The sequence below is a fragment of the Narcine bancroftii genome, chromosome 11, assembly GCF_036971445.1.
Source record: "Narcine bancroftii isolate sNarBan1 chromosome 11, sNarBan1.hap1, whole genome shotgun sequence".
Classification (NCBI taxonomy): Eukaryota; Metazoa; Chordata; class Chondrichthyes; order Torpediniformes; family Narcinidae; genus Narcine; species Narcine bancroftii.
In genome coordinates, this window is record NC_091479.1 from 82791824 (window position 1) to 82806387 (window position 14564).

Here is a 14564-nt window from a genome sequence, read left to right on the forward strand (position 1 = left end):
ATTGGATTCTAAAATATTGAAAACCTCATGACAAGTTAGCACTGGTCCTCCTTAACAATGAACACAGGGTTTATGATATGCTTTCCAGCCAACCAAGCATTTAACATCCATATTCTTCTGTAACCTGATGCTTTAAAATGCACAATTAAGTTCTTCACAGGAACCTCACCCTCTGGCAAGCATTACACTCACTGATGGAACTGAAACAATCAATGAAGGTAGGTACCAGTATTGGTAAGAAAGCACCTGGGCTTTCTTTTTCCTTTTCCTGGAACTTTCACACATTCGTCTGGCCCAAAGTGTGCAGTTTCTTATAACCTTTCCATTTACATGCATTATTAATATCTGAACTGGTGGCTCTTACATTGATGACCTAATATATCCTGATCTACAGTGTATTTTCTTACTTTTCCTCCTCTGAATAGGAACTGTCTAGTTCTGACAAATCTAAAATGAAAATTGGGCTGTGTTGATTTATTATGAGGGGGAGAGGAGAAAGTAAAAAGTGCATACTGCCATCACCTGAAGCTTTGAAGTTTAAGAAGATTCAGAGATGAACAAAGTATGGATTGGGGAGGAAGATATCTGTTTCATTGCTTCAGTTCATGAGTGGAATAGCATTGAATCAATTGTTGGTGAATCAATGGTGAGGATCTTCCATCTGAAAATTAATCAATTAATCTTCTGAAATCATGTGAGATTGTTAAACTTCCTGCACTAATCCAAGTCCTTGGAGTTACAGTTTTAAAACTGATCCTTGTGCTCCTTGTTTGCACTGCCTCCTGAACATCTGCCTGGAGGGTTTCCAGCTCCCCCGTGAATATAAAAGGGTTCTTATCTTTTTCATCTCTTCCCACAAACCTATCCAATGAATATTAGAAAATCTTGGTGTAGTATCTTGAATTGTATCCAGCCAATTTTGCAGCAAAGATTCAGCTTTCAAACATCAGTTTCAAAGACAAGAATTTACAAAAGTGTTCAGCCATAATTTCCAAGTGCTATCTTGGTGTCTTTCCAAAGACCACATCGGTAACAGAATACTCCTTGGTCAAATAAATTCATTTCCCATAACATCAAGAAATGGCTTGTTGCTATGATTGTTGTAAAGGTTATATGTCTTGCTACTTTCATGGCTGTGTTGCTACAGGCTTGTGCTTCTGAACTAGCTGAGTAGTTTCTGTATAGTTATAAAGCAAAGCAGAGCATTTGTTACATCACAAGAAGCAAGATAAATTCAATCCCCTCAAGAATTGCCTATTCATATTTATTGCAAGATGGTGATAGGTGTCGAGCAATATTTAGTCCCCTAATAATCTACTCACTTTCAACACAATCACTTGGCTCTCAGTCCTCGTGCAAATAAGAAATGAATTTCAAAAGCAAATTGAAAGTGTCTGCCCTTGATATTGTGGCAGAATGGATCAAGTGTCTTATGAAGGAGTCTTAATAAAATTGGTCGAATTGAACAAAAAGCTCTCGGCATTTATCCTGGAACAAAGGAAGATAATTGTGGTTGTTGGAGGGGCAATCATCTCAACTTCAGACAATGATTTAAGAGGTTCTCAGGACATTTGCTAAGCCCAGAAACCTTTTAGTATTTCATCAATGGTCTTTCCTAAATTACAATGTCAGAAGTGGGGATGCTACCTGATTTCTTTTGAAGCTTTTTTGGATATTGAAACATTCCATGTCCATAGGCAGCGACACCTAGAAAATATTCAGGCTTGACTGCTAAGTTATAAAAATTTATTTTCATGTAAATACCAGGTATTGATTAATGTCACCCTTTGACATTCAATTGCTTTACCACAATCTATTCTTCCATCCTGAGGGGTATCATTGTCCAGATTGGATTTCTAGACAAATAGGCCACCAATAAGAAAGGGAAGAGGGCAGGTATGCTTTTTTTTAACCAAAATGTGTATTAATGGGGGTAATCTGGGTGTTGCTGGCAAGATGGCATTTATTTAAAATTCATTGAGAACATGGTGGCCCATTTTCTTTACTGCTGTCCTTCTAGGAGCTACATCTAAGGTGTTATTGGGCAGGGAGTTGCAGGATTTAGAACCATGACAGTGAAGAACTGCTGATATATTTCCATTTCAGGATGGTGTGCAACTTGTGGAGAAGCTGCAGATGTTCTCATGTGCCTGCTGACTTGTCTTCTTGGTTGTATAGGTCATGGGTTTGGGTGGGGTTTCTTGAGAGAGTAGCTGTAGGGTATTTTTTCTGATAGTTTACACTGCAGTCACTGGTTGAGGAATTGAATGTTTAGTATGATTGACAGAGTGCTTTGTTTTGAACGTCAATCTTCTTGAGAGCTGGTGGTGCTACTCTAATTTTGGCATCAAGATTTGTCCTTTATAGATACTGGAAACACTTGAGGTGTCACTTGTCAAAGGATACTCATCTACTGAGTACTTGTGTGATTAGTCCAGTTGGATTTCTGGTCAATGGCGATCTCCAGGGTATTGATGCTAGGGGACCTATTGATGTTTCTGCAACTGTACTATTGAAACAGAAGATCTGCAATGTTCATGTTGAATGGCATAGCAGGTTTGTAAAGTCAAACAGCTCACTTCTGTTTTTGTTTTCTAGGTTAATGTTAAATTTGCATTTAAGAAAATATGGAGATCATCCTATTTAGAATGTCCTATCAAAGAACTGACACAGGTCTAAGAGATCAAATGGCTTTTCTTTTGTTCCATACTTTTTTAAAAAAACTCTATTCTCCTTGATTCTCATATTGTCAGGCACTCAATTGTCTTAAAAACACACCAAAATGCTGGAGGAACTCAGCTGGTCTTTTTGGAGTCTATCAGAGACAAATATATATTTCCCAACATTTCGGGCCTGAGCCTTTTTTTCCCTCTTAATGAATGTAATTTTACCTTTTTTTAAATCTCAGTCTTGATCAAGGGTTTCAGTTTGAAATGTTGACTGATCATTTCTACCTATGAATGTTTTCTGAACTGCTGAGTTTCTCCAGCAATTCTTTGTCTGCTCGTAACTGGTTTATCATCTTTTGTCACTGCACAATACTGTATGCTTTTCAACTCTATATAAATGAATCTCCTTCCAAAACTCCAACCCATGTATCCTATAAACCCATCTAGGATGCCATAGTCATTATCTACAATTAAAATCTCTCCTCCATATTTCACAGAATTATAGTAGCTTTCCATTGACTAAGAAAATTAAGTTTCTCATCTTCAAATCCTTCTATGATCCTGTTCAGCTCTCTGTCCCATATGCATTATTAGATCTTCTGTCTCATCTGCCACTCTCTTCCATTCTCTTTGCTTCATAAGCAATAACCTTTATTTGAGCTAAATTGAACATCATTCACCAACTAGCTTGTCCTCTCAGTTAGTTCTACCATGTCTTTAACCTTACTTTTACTTTCTCCACTGACCTGCTCAGTATTCACTTGTCATCCACTACCCGATAACTCACCCTTAAGACATAGTGAACCCTATGGTACTTTTACATTTGTGTTGGTAGTGTTTAAAATATGTAAATATTCTTTTAAAACTTTGAATATGTATTTAACAGTTTTCTTGATATCAAACAAAGAAAGTTGCAAGTCCTGCAATTGACCATGGCATAACATTTTTAAGGTGCGGATAATGTTATTTTTAAAGGTCTTTTAATGCTTTAACCACTTCTCCCTATACAACTCACTCAACAGCATTTGCTCCTCTACTAAAGGCTCCCTCCAATATTTCATTTGGCATCCAGACTGGAAGATAGCTCTGAAATCCTGCATAATTAACCACTATCCAACACTTAATCTGGATGTAAGGTAACTGGATATAAATCAAGAAGAGGAACCCATGCTCTTCCCAGCCTGGAAAGGCTAAGACTGGCCAACTGATTATTCCAATCTGCATGGTTTATTTTTTCCCCTCTGAGTGCTACTTTCGCCCACTGTATTAGTCTCATCTAATTGGAAGATTTATTTAAAAATATCATTTAATATTCTGCAGAGAACTTAAGTACAGTAATGCCTAATAATTCCTAGTTTATCAGATTTGCATGAATAAAGTACTTGGAGGGGCAGTTTATTTTATGACTGCAGAAATGAGACTCGAAATATCATTTAGTATAATTATTGAGATATGACAAATTGGACATTTACTCCATTGCAAATAAGAAAGTGTGAATTGCCTTCTGCAGAGAAACAAGCTTTGAATTGTTAAACTAAATAATTACTATATAGTCACAGAACAGTTACATTGAACAGAGAATATTGCAGTGGTGTACAGGCCCTTTGGCCCACAATGTTGTGCTGACCTAGATAAACCTAACCCACCACAATCTAATCCTTCACTTACTCACAACCATAACCCTTTATATCCATATGCATATCTAAGAGACTTTTATATGTCCCTATTGTACCAACCTTCATCACCCCCCTGGCAATGCATTCACACCACTGTGTGGGGGGGAAAAAAAACAAACTTACCTTTAGTTCTTGCTAAACTTTCCACCAATCACCTTGAACAGATGTCCTCTGGTATTTGCTATTGTCATCCCAGGAGAAAGGTGCTGTCTGTCCACCCTCTCGATGCCCCTCATAATCTTATATACCACTATTTAGTCACCTCTCATTCTTCATCGGCTCCAAAGAGAAAAGCTCTAGTTCAGTCAACCCTGCTTCATAAGTTATGTTCTCCAATCCAGGCAACATCCTGGTAAATCTCCTCTGAAGTACCTGCATCCTTCTTGAAGTGAGGTGATCAGAAATGAACACAACACTCTAAGTGTGGTCTAACTAGAGTATTTTTTAGAGCTGCAACATTATCCACTCTGTTAAGAATCTGGCCATAAACCATGTACTCCACCTTCAAGTTTCACTTTCCAAAGTGCATCACTTGAACATCATCTGCCACTTCTCCGTCCAACCCTGTATTCTGTCTATATTCTGATGTAATTTATAAAAATCTTCTGCACTACCTCCAACCTTTATATCATCTGCAAACTTACTAAACCACTCGTCCACTTTGTCAATCAGACATTTATAAAAAATCACAAATAACAGTGGTCCCAGAACAAATCCCAGCAGAATGCCTCTAGACACTGACCTTCAGACAGAATACAGATCAACGACCACCTTCTGCCATCTGCATTCAAATTTCAAATCCACTAGCCAAGATTCCATGGATCCTATGCCCTGTGACTTTCTAAATGAGCCGCACCATGGGGGACCTCGCCAAATACCTTATTAAAATCCAAATACACCACGTCTACCATTTAGTAGTTCTGATATTGCCTCACCGCGCCAGGGACCCAGGTTCAATATCTGAAATTTGCACATTCACCAAATGGGGTTTCAGTTAGCTGACACAGACTCGTTTTCTTCTCTCCCATTCCAATCCCTATCCACTGGCAATGGGTTGGAAGTATTTATTTGAACTAGTGAATGAATTAAATAATTCTTTTGGAAATCTTGCATTCTGCTGGAGCTCTGCGGTGGCAGGATTATAGAATCAAGATACCCCACGGAAATAAGGTTGAGATTAAAGAAAAGCGAATCTGTGATACCGCAATAGAAAACAGATCATAATTATATGTATTTGTTTCCCCCGGTGAGGTAGAAGAGCAAGAGAAGTGCATTTGCATTGCTGCCGGTGCCTGGGGGGGGGGGAAGTAACCTTGTAAAATCAAAACATTATTTACATTGTGTCGGTCTTGCCGTGTTACGCTACAAATTAACCTATAATTTTTATCCAGTAAGTCATCCTTCCTCCCCGATATATCTCTCAGTGCTGTTAACCTTTCACAGCCGGAGGTCGAAACTGTTCGTCTGAAGTATTTTAAAATGTTCGAAGAGTTTGCCTCGTAATTATAAAGGTAAAAAGGATTTTTAAACGACTCTTAATAGAGTTTCTGTATCGATTACTCTCTAGGTTTTATTTTCCCCTCTGTACTCACGACATATACATTTCGTTCTTTGCTAATCATTAGAAAAAGTGGTTCTATTTACATGGAAACAAGGGAATTTATCAACAATTCGTTTTTAATTACACCAATGCACAGCATGTTGAAATCAGAGAATGTCGATGCATGCAGTAACCTTGAAGCTGGAAATGCAATTCCCACTTTCGAATACTAATCTTAAAAGAGCTATTGACACGTTCAGAAATTTTAGTAGCAAATGCTGAAAACTCGAACACAACGCGTTCGTTTCCACCCCCCCCCCCCCCCTTTGAAAACCATGCGATGCGGCTGCCGCTGCGTTTTAGTTCCAAGTCCTGTGCGGTCACCTGCTCGTTTTGCTGAAGTGAGACACGAACCCAACATGTCTACCACGATTTGTCAAAAAAGTGTTAAAAATTTGGCACCCGTGTTCATAGTTGTTGAAAGTGAACTTTCCCCCTCCCTCTTTTTTAAAAAAAAATGCAGCATCCCTTTTTAACAACTTTTATTCTGTGCATCTACTCACGAACAATCAATCCACCGAATTAATGGAATAAGGAAAACTGTTATATTGGCAAAACAATCCAGTAAGAAAATTGAAACAAGTTCAAACCGCGTAAAAAAGGAAGCACGTTTCAGGGTTTAAAACACAACTGCCGTAATATTAACCCCTTCAGCACCCTTTTTTTTAAAGTAGTACAAGTCGTGTCAACACTGCCTGCACGGTAAGAATCCATCACACAAAAAGGTCAACTTTTAGAGATGGAGAGCAATTTGACAGAACTCATTTGGTGCAAGAAATACTTTATGACTTCTCAACAGTTGATCAGGTCCTATTGTTGTGAAGGTCGCAGATTGGTCATGAACAATCCGTGTTTCTAGATGATGCTCCAGCTTCCAGAGCAAGTCTCGCCAGTTCATCTCAATGGTGCAACATGTCAGGTTGGTGAGGTGGGGGATTATTACAGGGCTGTGTTTGCTCTGGTTGTCTGGACGATGGCGCTGTGGGCTGACTCCTCTTTCCCTGGTTTCCACACTTCGCTCGGCGCCTGCCTCTCACTCTCGCTCCTCTGACGGCGGGAGGGTAGGGGAGTTGTGAAGAGAGAGAGAGAGAGAGAGAGAGAGGATTGCTTGTCAATAAACAAAACGCTTTCAGATCATAGCAAGGTCGCTCCCAGCTCTGAGCTCTCTCGAGTCCCAGCCCTGCACACGAGGGCGGAACCTAGGAGGAGCCCCGTCACTCTGGCCAATTGCACCGGGCTCCCTTTTTAAAATTCCCTGTCCATCACTCAGTTTCCTCTTCGTCAGCCTCCTTCGCCATATTGGGTAACTGAAAAAAAGCCAGTTTTTTTCCGCCTTACTAGAGTCAGTTTTGACGAGATACGTTGTAACCGGTGGTTGTTGGCGTTTCTGTTTTGGTTCAGTGCTTTGCAGCATTCGGAAGGATTGCACGACATTGCTAAATCGTGCAGCGTGGCCTTTCTACTGTCTTGGGTTCCGGACGGTTTGCAGCGAGAGGGGATACGAAGGGGGGAAAAAAAATGTCAAACGTACGCATTTCTAATGGTAGTCCTTCGCTGGAGATAATGGCAGCTCAGCCAACAGGGCACCCGAAACCTTCTGCCTGCAGGAGTCTTTTTGGTCCTGTCGACCACGATGTGTTAAACCAGGATTTACAGAAGAAACGGAAGGAGATTCACGACCAGGACAAGGGGAGGTGGAATTTTGACTTCGAAAGGGACAAGCCGCTGGATGGCAATTACACATGGGAAGCCGTGAATCGTAAGGATGTGCCTGATTTTTACTGGCGTTCTCCCAGGGAGCAAGTGTCACCAGCGGATTGCAGTGTGGATATGAACGGGAACCATCCGATAGTTTACATAGGAACTCTGGTTCAAGGAAATTCAGGGGACATGCACATAACGAAGCCAGAGCAAAAGGATCCGGTTAAAGAGACAACTGAACATTTCACAGACTCAAAAGAGCAATGCAGTCGTCCCCGAAAACGAGCTGCGTCAGTCGGTAAGTGACAAAGATGTTAGAAGCTGCAGAATCCATTTTCAAACGGACCTTTCTGACCTTTTTAGACACGTACAAAAAACCCCCCCATCCAGCTAGTGTTTCCTTCTAGTTCTCTCGAACCTGCTTCAAGACCCCACAGTTCTTGGCATATCTAAGGTTAATCTTGAATTCCTATACGTTTGAAAAAGGGCCACTGCAATTTCAGGGGCCTCTATTAGAAAAATGAAGGAAAGTTTTGCTTTAACGATTCCTTGTGCGATGTGGTTGATTCATGCTGGAAGGCACAGGGCAAGTCAGAATAGAAATGACCTCGAAATGTATTGACATCCTGATTTCAGGGTTTCAATTTGTAACATTATTGTCATTGTAGGTGGCATTCCAGACGCAAAAAGATTCAATACGAAGAGAGAGCCAGACTGGTCAGCAAATTCTCCTAGTCTGGATACATTAGAGAAGACGCCGAAAAAAACAATTTCTCGTGGACATCAAACATAAAAGTCACAAGGTAGTTTTTAACAATTTACTCCCTGTTTTTCGTGGGTGACTCTTCGTCAAGGTTTAAACGTTTGAAGTTTAAGGTATAATAGGCGAAAGCTAGGGGAACATCTTACATTGACCAATAGGCGCAATGGTCACAGGTTGAGAATTTGAAATTACAGGAGATTGCAATGTCACTGGTATTTCTTTAGTTCGTAAACGACACGTATGCACAGGTGATTATTTCCAGCTGGTTTTCAAATCACAATGTGCACGAACGTCCTGCGGAACTATCAAAAAACTCGTAGTGATTTAACTTAATTTTCTACCTAATAATATACAGTTTACTCCCCAATTGTTTTAATAAAAGAAAGATACCAAGGTTGTGAGTTGAAACCACAAGAACCCAACCTCTACTATGAAAATAAAATATTTTAAATCTGGTCGTCAGCCATAAAATGTTACCTTGGGTAAACACGCAAAGAACGATATTTCTCAGAAATAAGCATGTTACCCAATGCTTTTACAGTCTGGGACGGTTTTTTTCTGCTTTGGGTAACACGTATATAGTGCTACACTTTACACTAAATGTACAAGGGGTATGAGTGGGGAAGTAGGAAACTTTAAATAGCTAGTCATAATATACTGAATTGATGGTAGTTTTAGTGAATAATATGCCCACATTCACTCATCACTTGTGACCATTGTTAAACCAGTGCTTAGAAAATAAAATCCACAAATCAATGGACAAATTGTGCAGACGCTATTTTAGTCAGTGTCAGGATAGCACAAGTTTCTTTCACTTGGCATGGATTTTTTTTTAGATAATATGTCTGAATTGGTGACCGATACTGCAATATTTGCAAATTGTTTTGAATTGATACAGTTTGGTATTTTACTTGATTAAATTCGCATCCAATTTCTTAAAGTCCACGAAATTGCTGCTATTGTCACAGGTAGATGCTGCCAAATGCTGCAACTTGTTTCTTTCCCCTCCAATTATTCCACAATGAGAGCAATTCAATTTACTTAAAAAAGGGCCCTGGAACATTATCATGCCAACTATTTTTGCTAATCCGATAATACGCATTAATCCATTGAAAAGTTACAACTCCCCAGTCAAATGTGATTTGGTGTGTTTTGCAATACCCTTCTGCCATGCTACCCGAAATGGATTTCTTGTGGACATACCAATCTCAATTTTCCAAAGGTGAAACACTTCTGTATGTGTTATGACAGAATCTTGGTGATGAGGTACAATACTGAAGTCTAATACTGTTAGCAGTATTCACTCGCAGGTTGCCTTTTGCCAGCTTAAAGTGAAAAACATGGCTGTGTCAAAGAAATAAAAATGGTTAAAAATACACTCCATTTTGACCAAAATTTGTATTTTCTTTGTTGCAGATATGAAGATCCTCTTTTCCTTGTTCATCTATGGCAGTGCTTGATGAAGCTAGGATGACCTACTCAGAGACACATATGGTTACCTCTCCCAGTGAGGAGAGCCCAAGCACTGAACTCAAATGAACACTAAACCGCCCATTTTAGAATGGATATAGCGCTGTGCAATTAGGTTCTTCCTTATCACTTGGCTGATTTTACTACCTGTGTATATAGATTTTTTTTGTAGCACATAAACCAATTTGGTGGGGGGGGGGGAAATGGAGGAGGATGGAAACTTGTTCAGAGTTTAGAAGATGTATGACTTGAATAGCAGCAGTGTAGTTTTCCAATGCAGTTTCATAACTGCCAAGCTACAATACCAGTGTATTGTATGTTTAAAAAAAATAAAAAAAATTAATGTACCTGTGTACATAACTTTGTAAAGACACTGAGAAATTATACTAACTTATTTATGTTAAAAGAATTTTTTTTTTTTGGATTCTAGAAGATAATTTTCCGTTAAGCCAAAGTGGCATTTCCATGTGCATTTGTAAATGCTTTAATGTAGATTTTCCCTTCAATTTTTTGGCCTGTCATAATATAAGGCTATGCTTGAAAGAGAAAGCGTCCTGAGCCAGACTTGTACTCTGCGGTAATATTGGTTATATTTCTCTTTTGATTGTTTTGTAACGTGTGAAAGGATGGTGACTTTTGTTTCGCATCATGAAAACAAATAAAGAAAATGTAAAATGTAGAAGTGTATTATTTGCCAGGTGCAACTGTTTCACATGTTGCATATGATAAACTAGTTAACTTTGACGATTACTGCTTCATCTATGATTAGGAAAGATGCTTGGTATGGAGAATGCTTTCAATATTTAACCCATTCAATACTTGTATGGATGTTAATAACTTCTCAAACTGTGTTGAAGGATTATAAAATATTTAGTATTCCACCCTTTCATAAAATGATTGACCTACCTTACATCCAGAAGCTTATGGATTTTAAAAGAAAGTATAAATGCATCATCTAGGGTGTGATTTTTAGGGAGGAGGTGGGATGGAGTTGACAATTTTGCCTGACAGTAGTTAACCTCCAAAGCTTAACAATCTCAGAACCTTTGAGGTAAGGTAAGTAAATAGGTTTCTAGAAACATGGGGCTCTAAAATATTTAAAAAAAAAAGCATCCGAAAATAAAAAACAAACAAAACCAAAAAAAAGGAATCGCGGAAGTGGTAACAAACAGCAGAGAAGTGGATTCGGGCTCTGGGCTCGAGTCCATGATTGACAGCTCGACGGCCCGAGAAGAAAAAGCTCGCCACGGGAATTGGCCAATGGGAAAGGGAGCCGAATGCACGTCAGCGCGTGCCGCTCGGCGCTGACAAAGTGCTCTGCCCCTAAGCGGCCGTCCTATTGGCCAATGCCCCTGAAGGCGAGGAGGGAGGGGGGGAACGGTTGAAGGAGGCCGAATGGGATTGGAGAAAAGTATGTCAATCACGTCACGGAGCCCCGAAGCGCGCGCAAGTAGTTTGTCCAACTTTTTGAATTCATATTGAAAACGTCAATAACCGCTTTCCAAAGTCTTTTCTTTTAAAACTGCGCCAAAAGTTAAGGAGCTCCCTTTTGCATTTTTCTTTGCAACGGTTAGACCGGAATGGCACATTGTGCCGTTCGACAGCTCCAGCACAGAGTCTGTTGGACGCACAGTTCGTGGCATCGGTGCGGCCGGATCGGAAGAAGTCGATCGTTTTCAAAGTCGAGAGTTTATAAGAGACGCGTTGCGAGGGAATAAAAGTATAAGCCTCCCAGGAGAGCAGCACGAACCGAATCGTTCAGGGATGTGGCAGTGCGACAGGTTGCACCAGCTCGCTGGCAACCCCATTCACTGCAGCCGCTGCTAGTGACTTTAAGCGAATTGCCAGTGTGTTTTTAAAAAAAAACTTCTCCAAGTCATTGAGAAACAGAGACGCCGGTAAGTAGTTCGCTGTCATTTTTAGAAGGGAGAAAGGCAAAGCAAAAACAAAGTTGGGGGTAGGGGCTAACAAAGCAGGAAGACCAGTGATTGTGGGGTGCACCCAGATATAATTAATGGGAAAGCAAGCAGGGTAGGTTGGAGACCGAGTGTCTGATCCATTTAAAAATTCTAATGTTGGCTTCACAAAGTCTATTTTTCCTGAAAAATAAAATCACACTTTGCATATTATTTTGCAAAGTTGGAAAACTTGAGGGTCAGCTGTGCACTTTATTATGGTGTGAAAACCAAGTTTAACACCGCTCAAGCAGCTTCAATAACCCAACAAAAAATGTTTGTTTTCACAAGGCCCGTTAAAGTTTGCTATTTTGGCTGAAACTCTAGCCTTTGTTGGAGAAAGCTGCATCTGTTACAAAGGACGTGACAATATTCTAGCTTTTGCATTGACGTTTTTGGCAAATTTATATGTCATACTTCAAGTACAATTTTCTCATTTGAAAGCAAGTCAAATGGATGTTCATTTGCACTCCACCCTCCATCCAAATCATCTTCGATCTCTGACCACTTCTGAAAGGTTTGTAGAATGTTTGATTATTCGAAAAAGTGCAAACATTGAGTGACAGGACACTTTTATAAATCAACCCTAATTCCACATAGGTAATCATAGGTTGTTGGACGGGAAGGTCTCGGGCGGGGGGGAGTGTAGTTTAATTTTTAAAACAGAACTTGCGACAGAGAAGCAGAGACAGTTTGAGCCTTCATCAGAGAGTTATGTCGATTATGATCTAAGTTCTTTCCACTACTGTTCATTAACTGCAAAATTACACATCGACTAAATTGGTTAAAAAGTAAATAAATCGGCATCAAATTGCAGGATATTATCAGCTCCCCATAAAAAAAACCCACACCCACGCAGTTTCGATGAAGGGCTCAAGCCGAAATTTCAGTATTTTTACCTTTGCTCCATAAAGGACACCGTTTGACCTGCTGAGTTTCTCCAGCTTTGTGCATTTTACTTCAACACGGTGTGGACAGATTTTTGTGCTTCAACATCATATAGTTTTTGTCTGACAGATTTTTTCCTGCACGTGCATATTTTACAAAAACCAAATGCCGATCTTCAAAGACGCCAAAATTAATATTATGTTGAAACTACATCAAAATTATTGAGAAAAATAGGTGCATAATTGGCAAAATCTGGATTAGAGAACGTGAGTGCGTACACGGCCGATGTATGGATGAAATTTCAGACAATCGTCCTGAAAAGTGAAGAATGCCAGGCTTGATGGTAGAAGGTTTAATGGATATGATGGTCAATGGAGGAAAAATGTAATCCATAGTACAGATTCTATCACCAATGTGTACATGTACGGATTGTAGTGGAGGATGACTGTGATTGGCTGAGAGTGTAGCCACACCGACTGACAGGTCTTAAAGGATTGCTCCTAGCCAGACCAGGTCATTCTGGACTGGTCGACCTACATGTGATGTGTTCCAGTCTTTTAGTTAATAAAAGCCTTGGTTTGGATCAACAAGTCTTGGTTCTTTCCACGCGCTCTCCAATTTCATTAACTAAAAGACTGGAGCATATCACATGTAGGTTGACCAGTCCAGAATGACCTGGTCTGGCTAGGAGCAATCCTTTAAGACCTGCCAGTCGGTGGTCATCCTACACTACCCTCTGTACATGTACACATTGGTGATAGAATCTGTACTATCACACCATGACAGTGACAAAAAACATTGACTGATTTGATGAAGTTGTTCATTTGCTGTCGAATCATCGCTAAAACACTTTAGAATGAGGTTGGGAGAAATTCATTCAAAAGACAAAATGGTTCAGGTAAGGTATATTCTATTATGGGACCTCAGCCAACTAGTACAAAACACTTAAGAATTAATTAGTTCACATTCCCATCTTTAATTTCCTGAACCGGCTAAATATAAATGGGTTAAAATCCACGTACCTAGAGGTCAAATACGTGTCATTTGTGACCATGATTCCTTCAAATGTAAGACACACAGCTACTTATTATCAACTTTTTTAACCAATAGTTGTAAAGTGACAAAACAACATGTGTAAAATCATTCTATTAATATAATCAAGGTTTTAGATAAATTACTGGCTTTGTTTCTTTCTTTAATTTTAAGCCATATTTTTAAAGTGGAGGAAAAAACTGGAGAAGTGAAAGCCGTTTCAGATTAAGAATATAATAAGTATAATTTTATTTTGTTCCCATTGTACAATAAACATTTTGAGTATCATGATTTGCATTCTCTCTTTTCTGGAGTATATATTAAGAAAATAAATTCACATTCTCAGCAAAATTTACATGTTCACTGATATCAGTTCTATATGAATTTCAACAGAATACCCCCGCCCCCCCCCCCCCCACACACACACACACACACACATATATACAGTTTTATAAATGCAATAAAAGCACATCATGTTTAGCAGTAAAAGCTGTTAAAGTTATGTTCATTGGCTAAATGAATTAAAAATATCATCAAATTAAACAATCTTTCCATGAGTCACGCCCAAGTCCTGCATTGGATGCCACGATTATTTTAAATAATAAATATTTATGCAAATATTATCTAGGAACTTGTATAATTCTGAATCTGCAGTCGATTTTAGAACATGTGAAACAACACAATCTCACATTTTTTTCTGGATTTTCACTTTTGTTAACTCAATAAGACAATTTTAGTTTCAATTAATCCAAAAGTCTATTCTTGAAAGTTCCAATTCCCGCTGCTACCCCCCCCCACCCCCGCCCAGTA

General features: G+C 39.3%; 2 protein-coding genes across 10 annotated transcripts in view; both read left to right on the top strand.

Annotated features, from left to right (window-relative positions):
• Nucleotides 1-7118: 7118 nt before the first annotated feature.
• Nucleotides 7119-10561, top strand: cdkn1bb (cyclin dependent kinase inhibitor 1Bb). Its single transcript, XM_069903758.1, has 3 exons — nt 7119-7944; nt 8315-8449; nt 9826-10561. Exons 1-2 carry the CDS (start codon nt 7464-7466, stop codon nt 8437-8439), a joined length of 606 nt encoding a protein of 201 aa, XP_069759859.1. The 5' UTR covers nt 7119-7463; the 3' UTR covers nt 8440-8449; nt 9826-10561.
• Nucleotides 10562-11357: 796 nt separating this feature from the next.
• The window catches only part of LOC138746048 (uncharacterized), a 123228-nt gene continuing 120021 nt past the window's right edge, over nt 11358-14564 (top strand). For 5 of the 9 annotated variants that reach the window (XR_011346667.1, XR_011346666.1, XR_011346668.1 and 2 more), the window contains exon 1: nt 11369-11777. The gene's annotated coding sequence lies outside the window, so the exon portion shown is untranslated. Of the gene's footprint in view, nt 11778-14564 lie in introns of all 9 variants that reach the window. The other 4 variants (XM_069903775.1, XM_069903774.1, XR_011346669.1 and 1 more) reach the window with 4 other exon arrangements.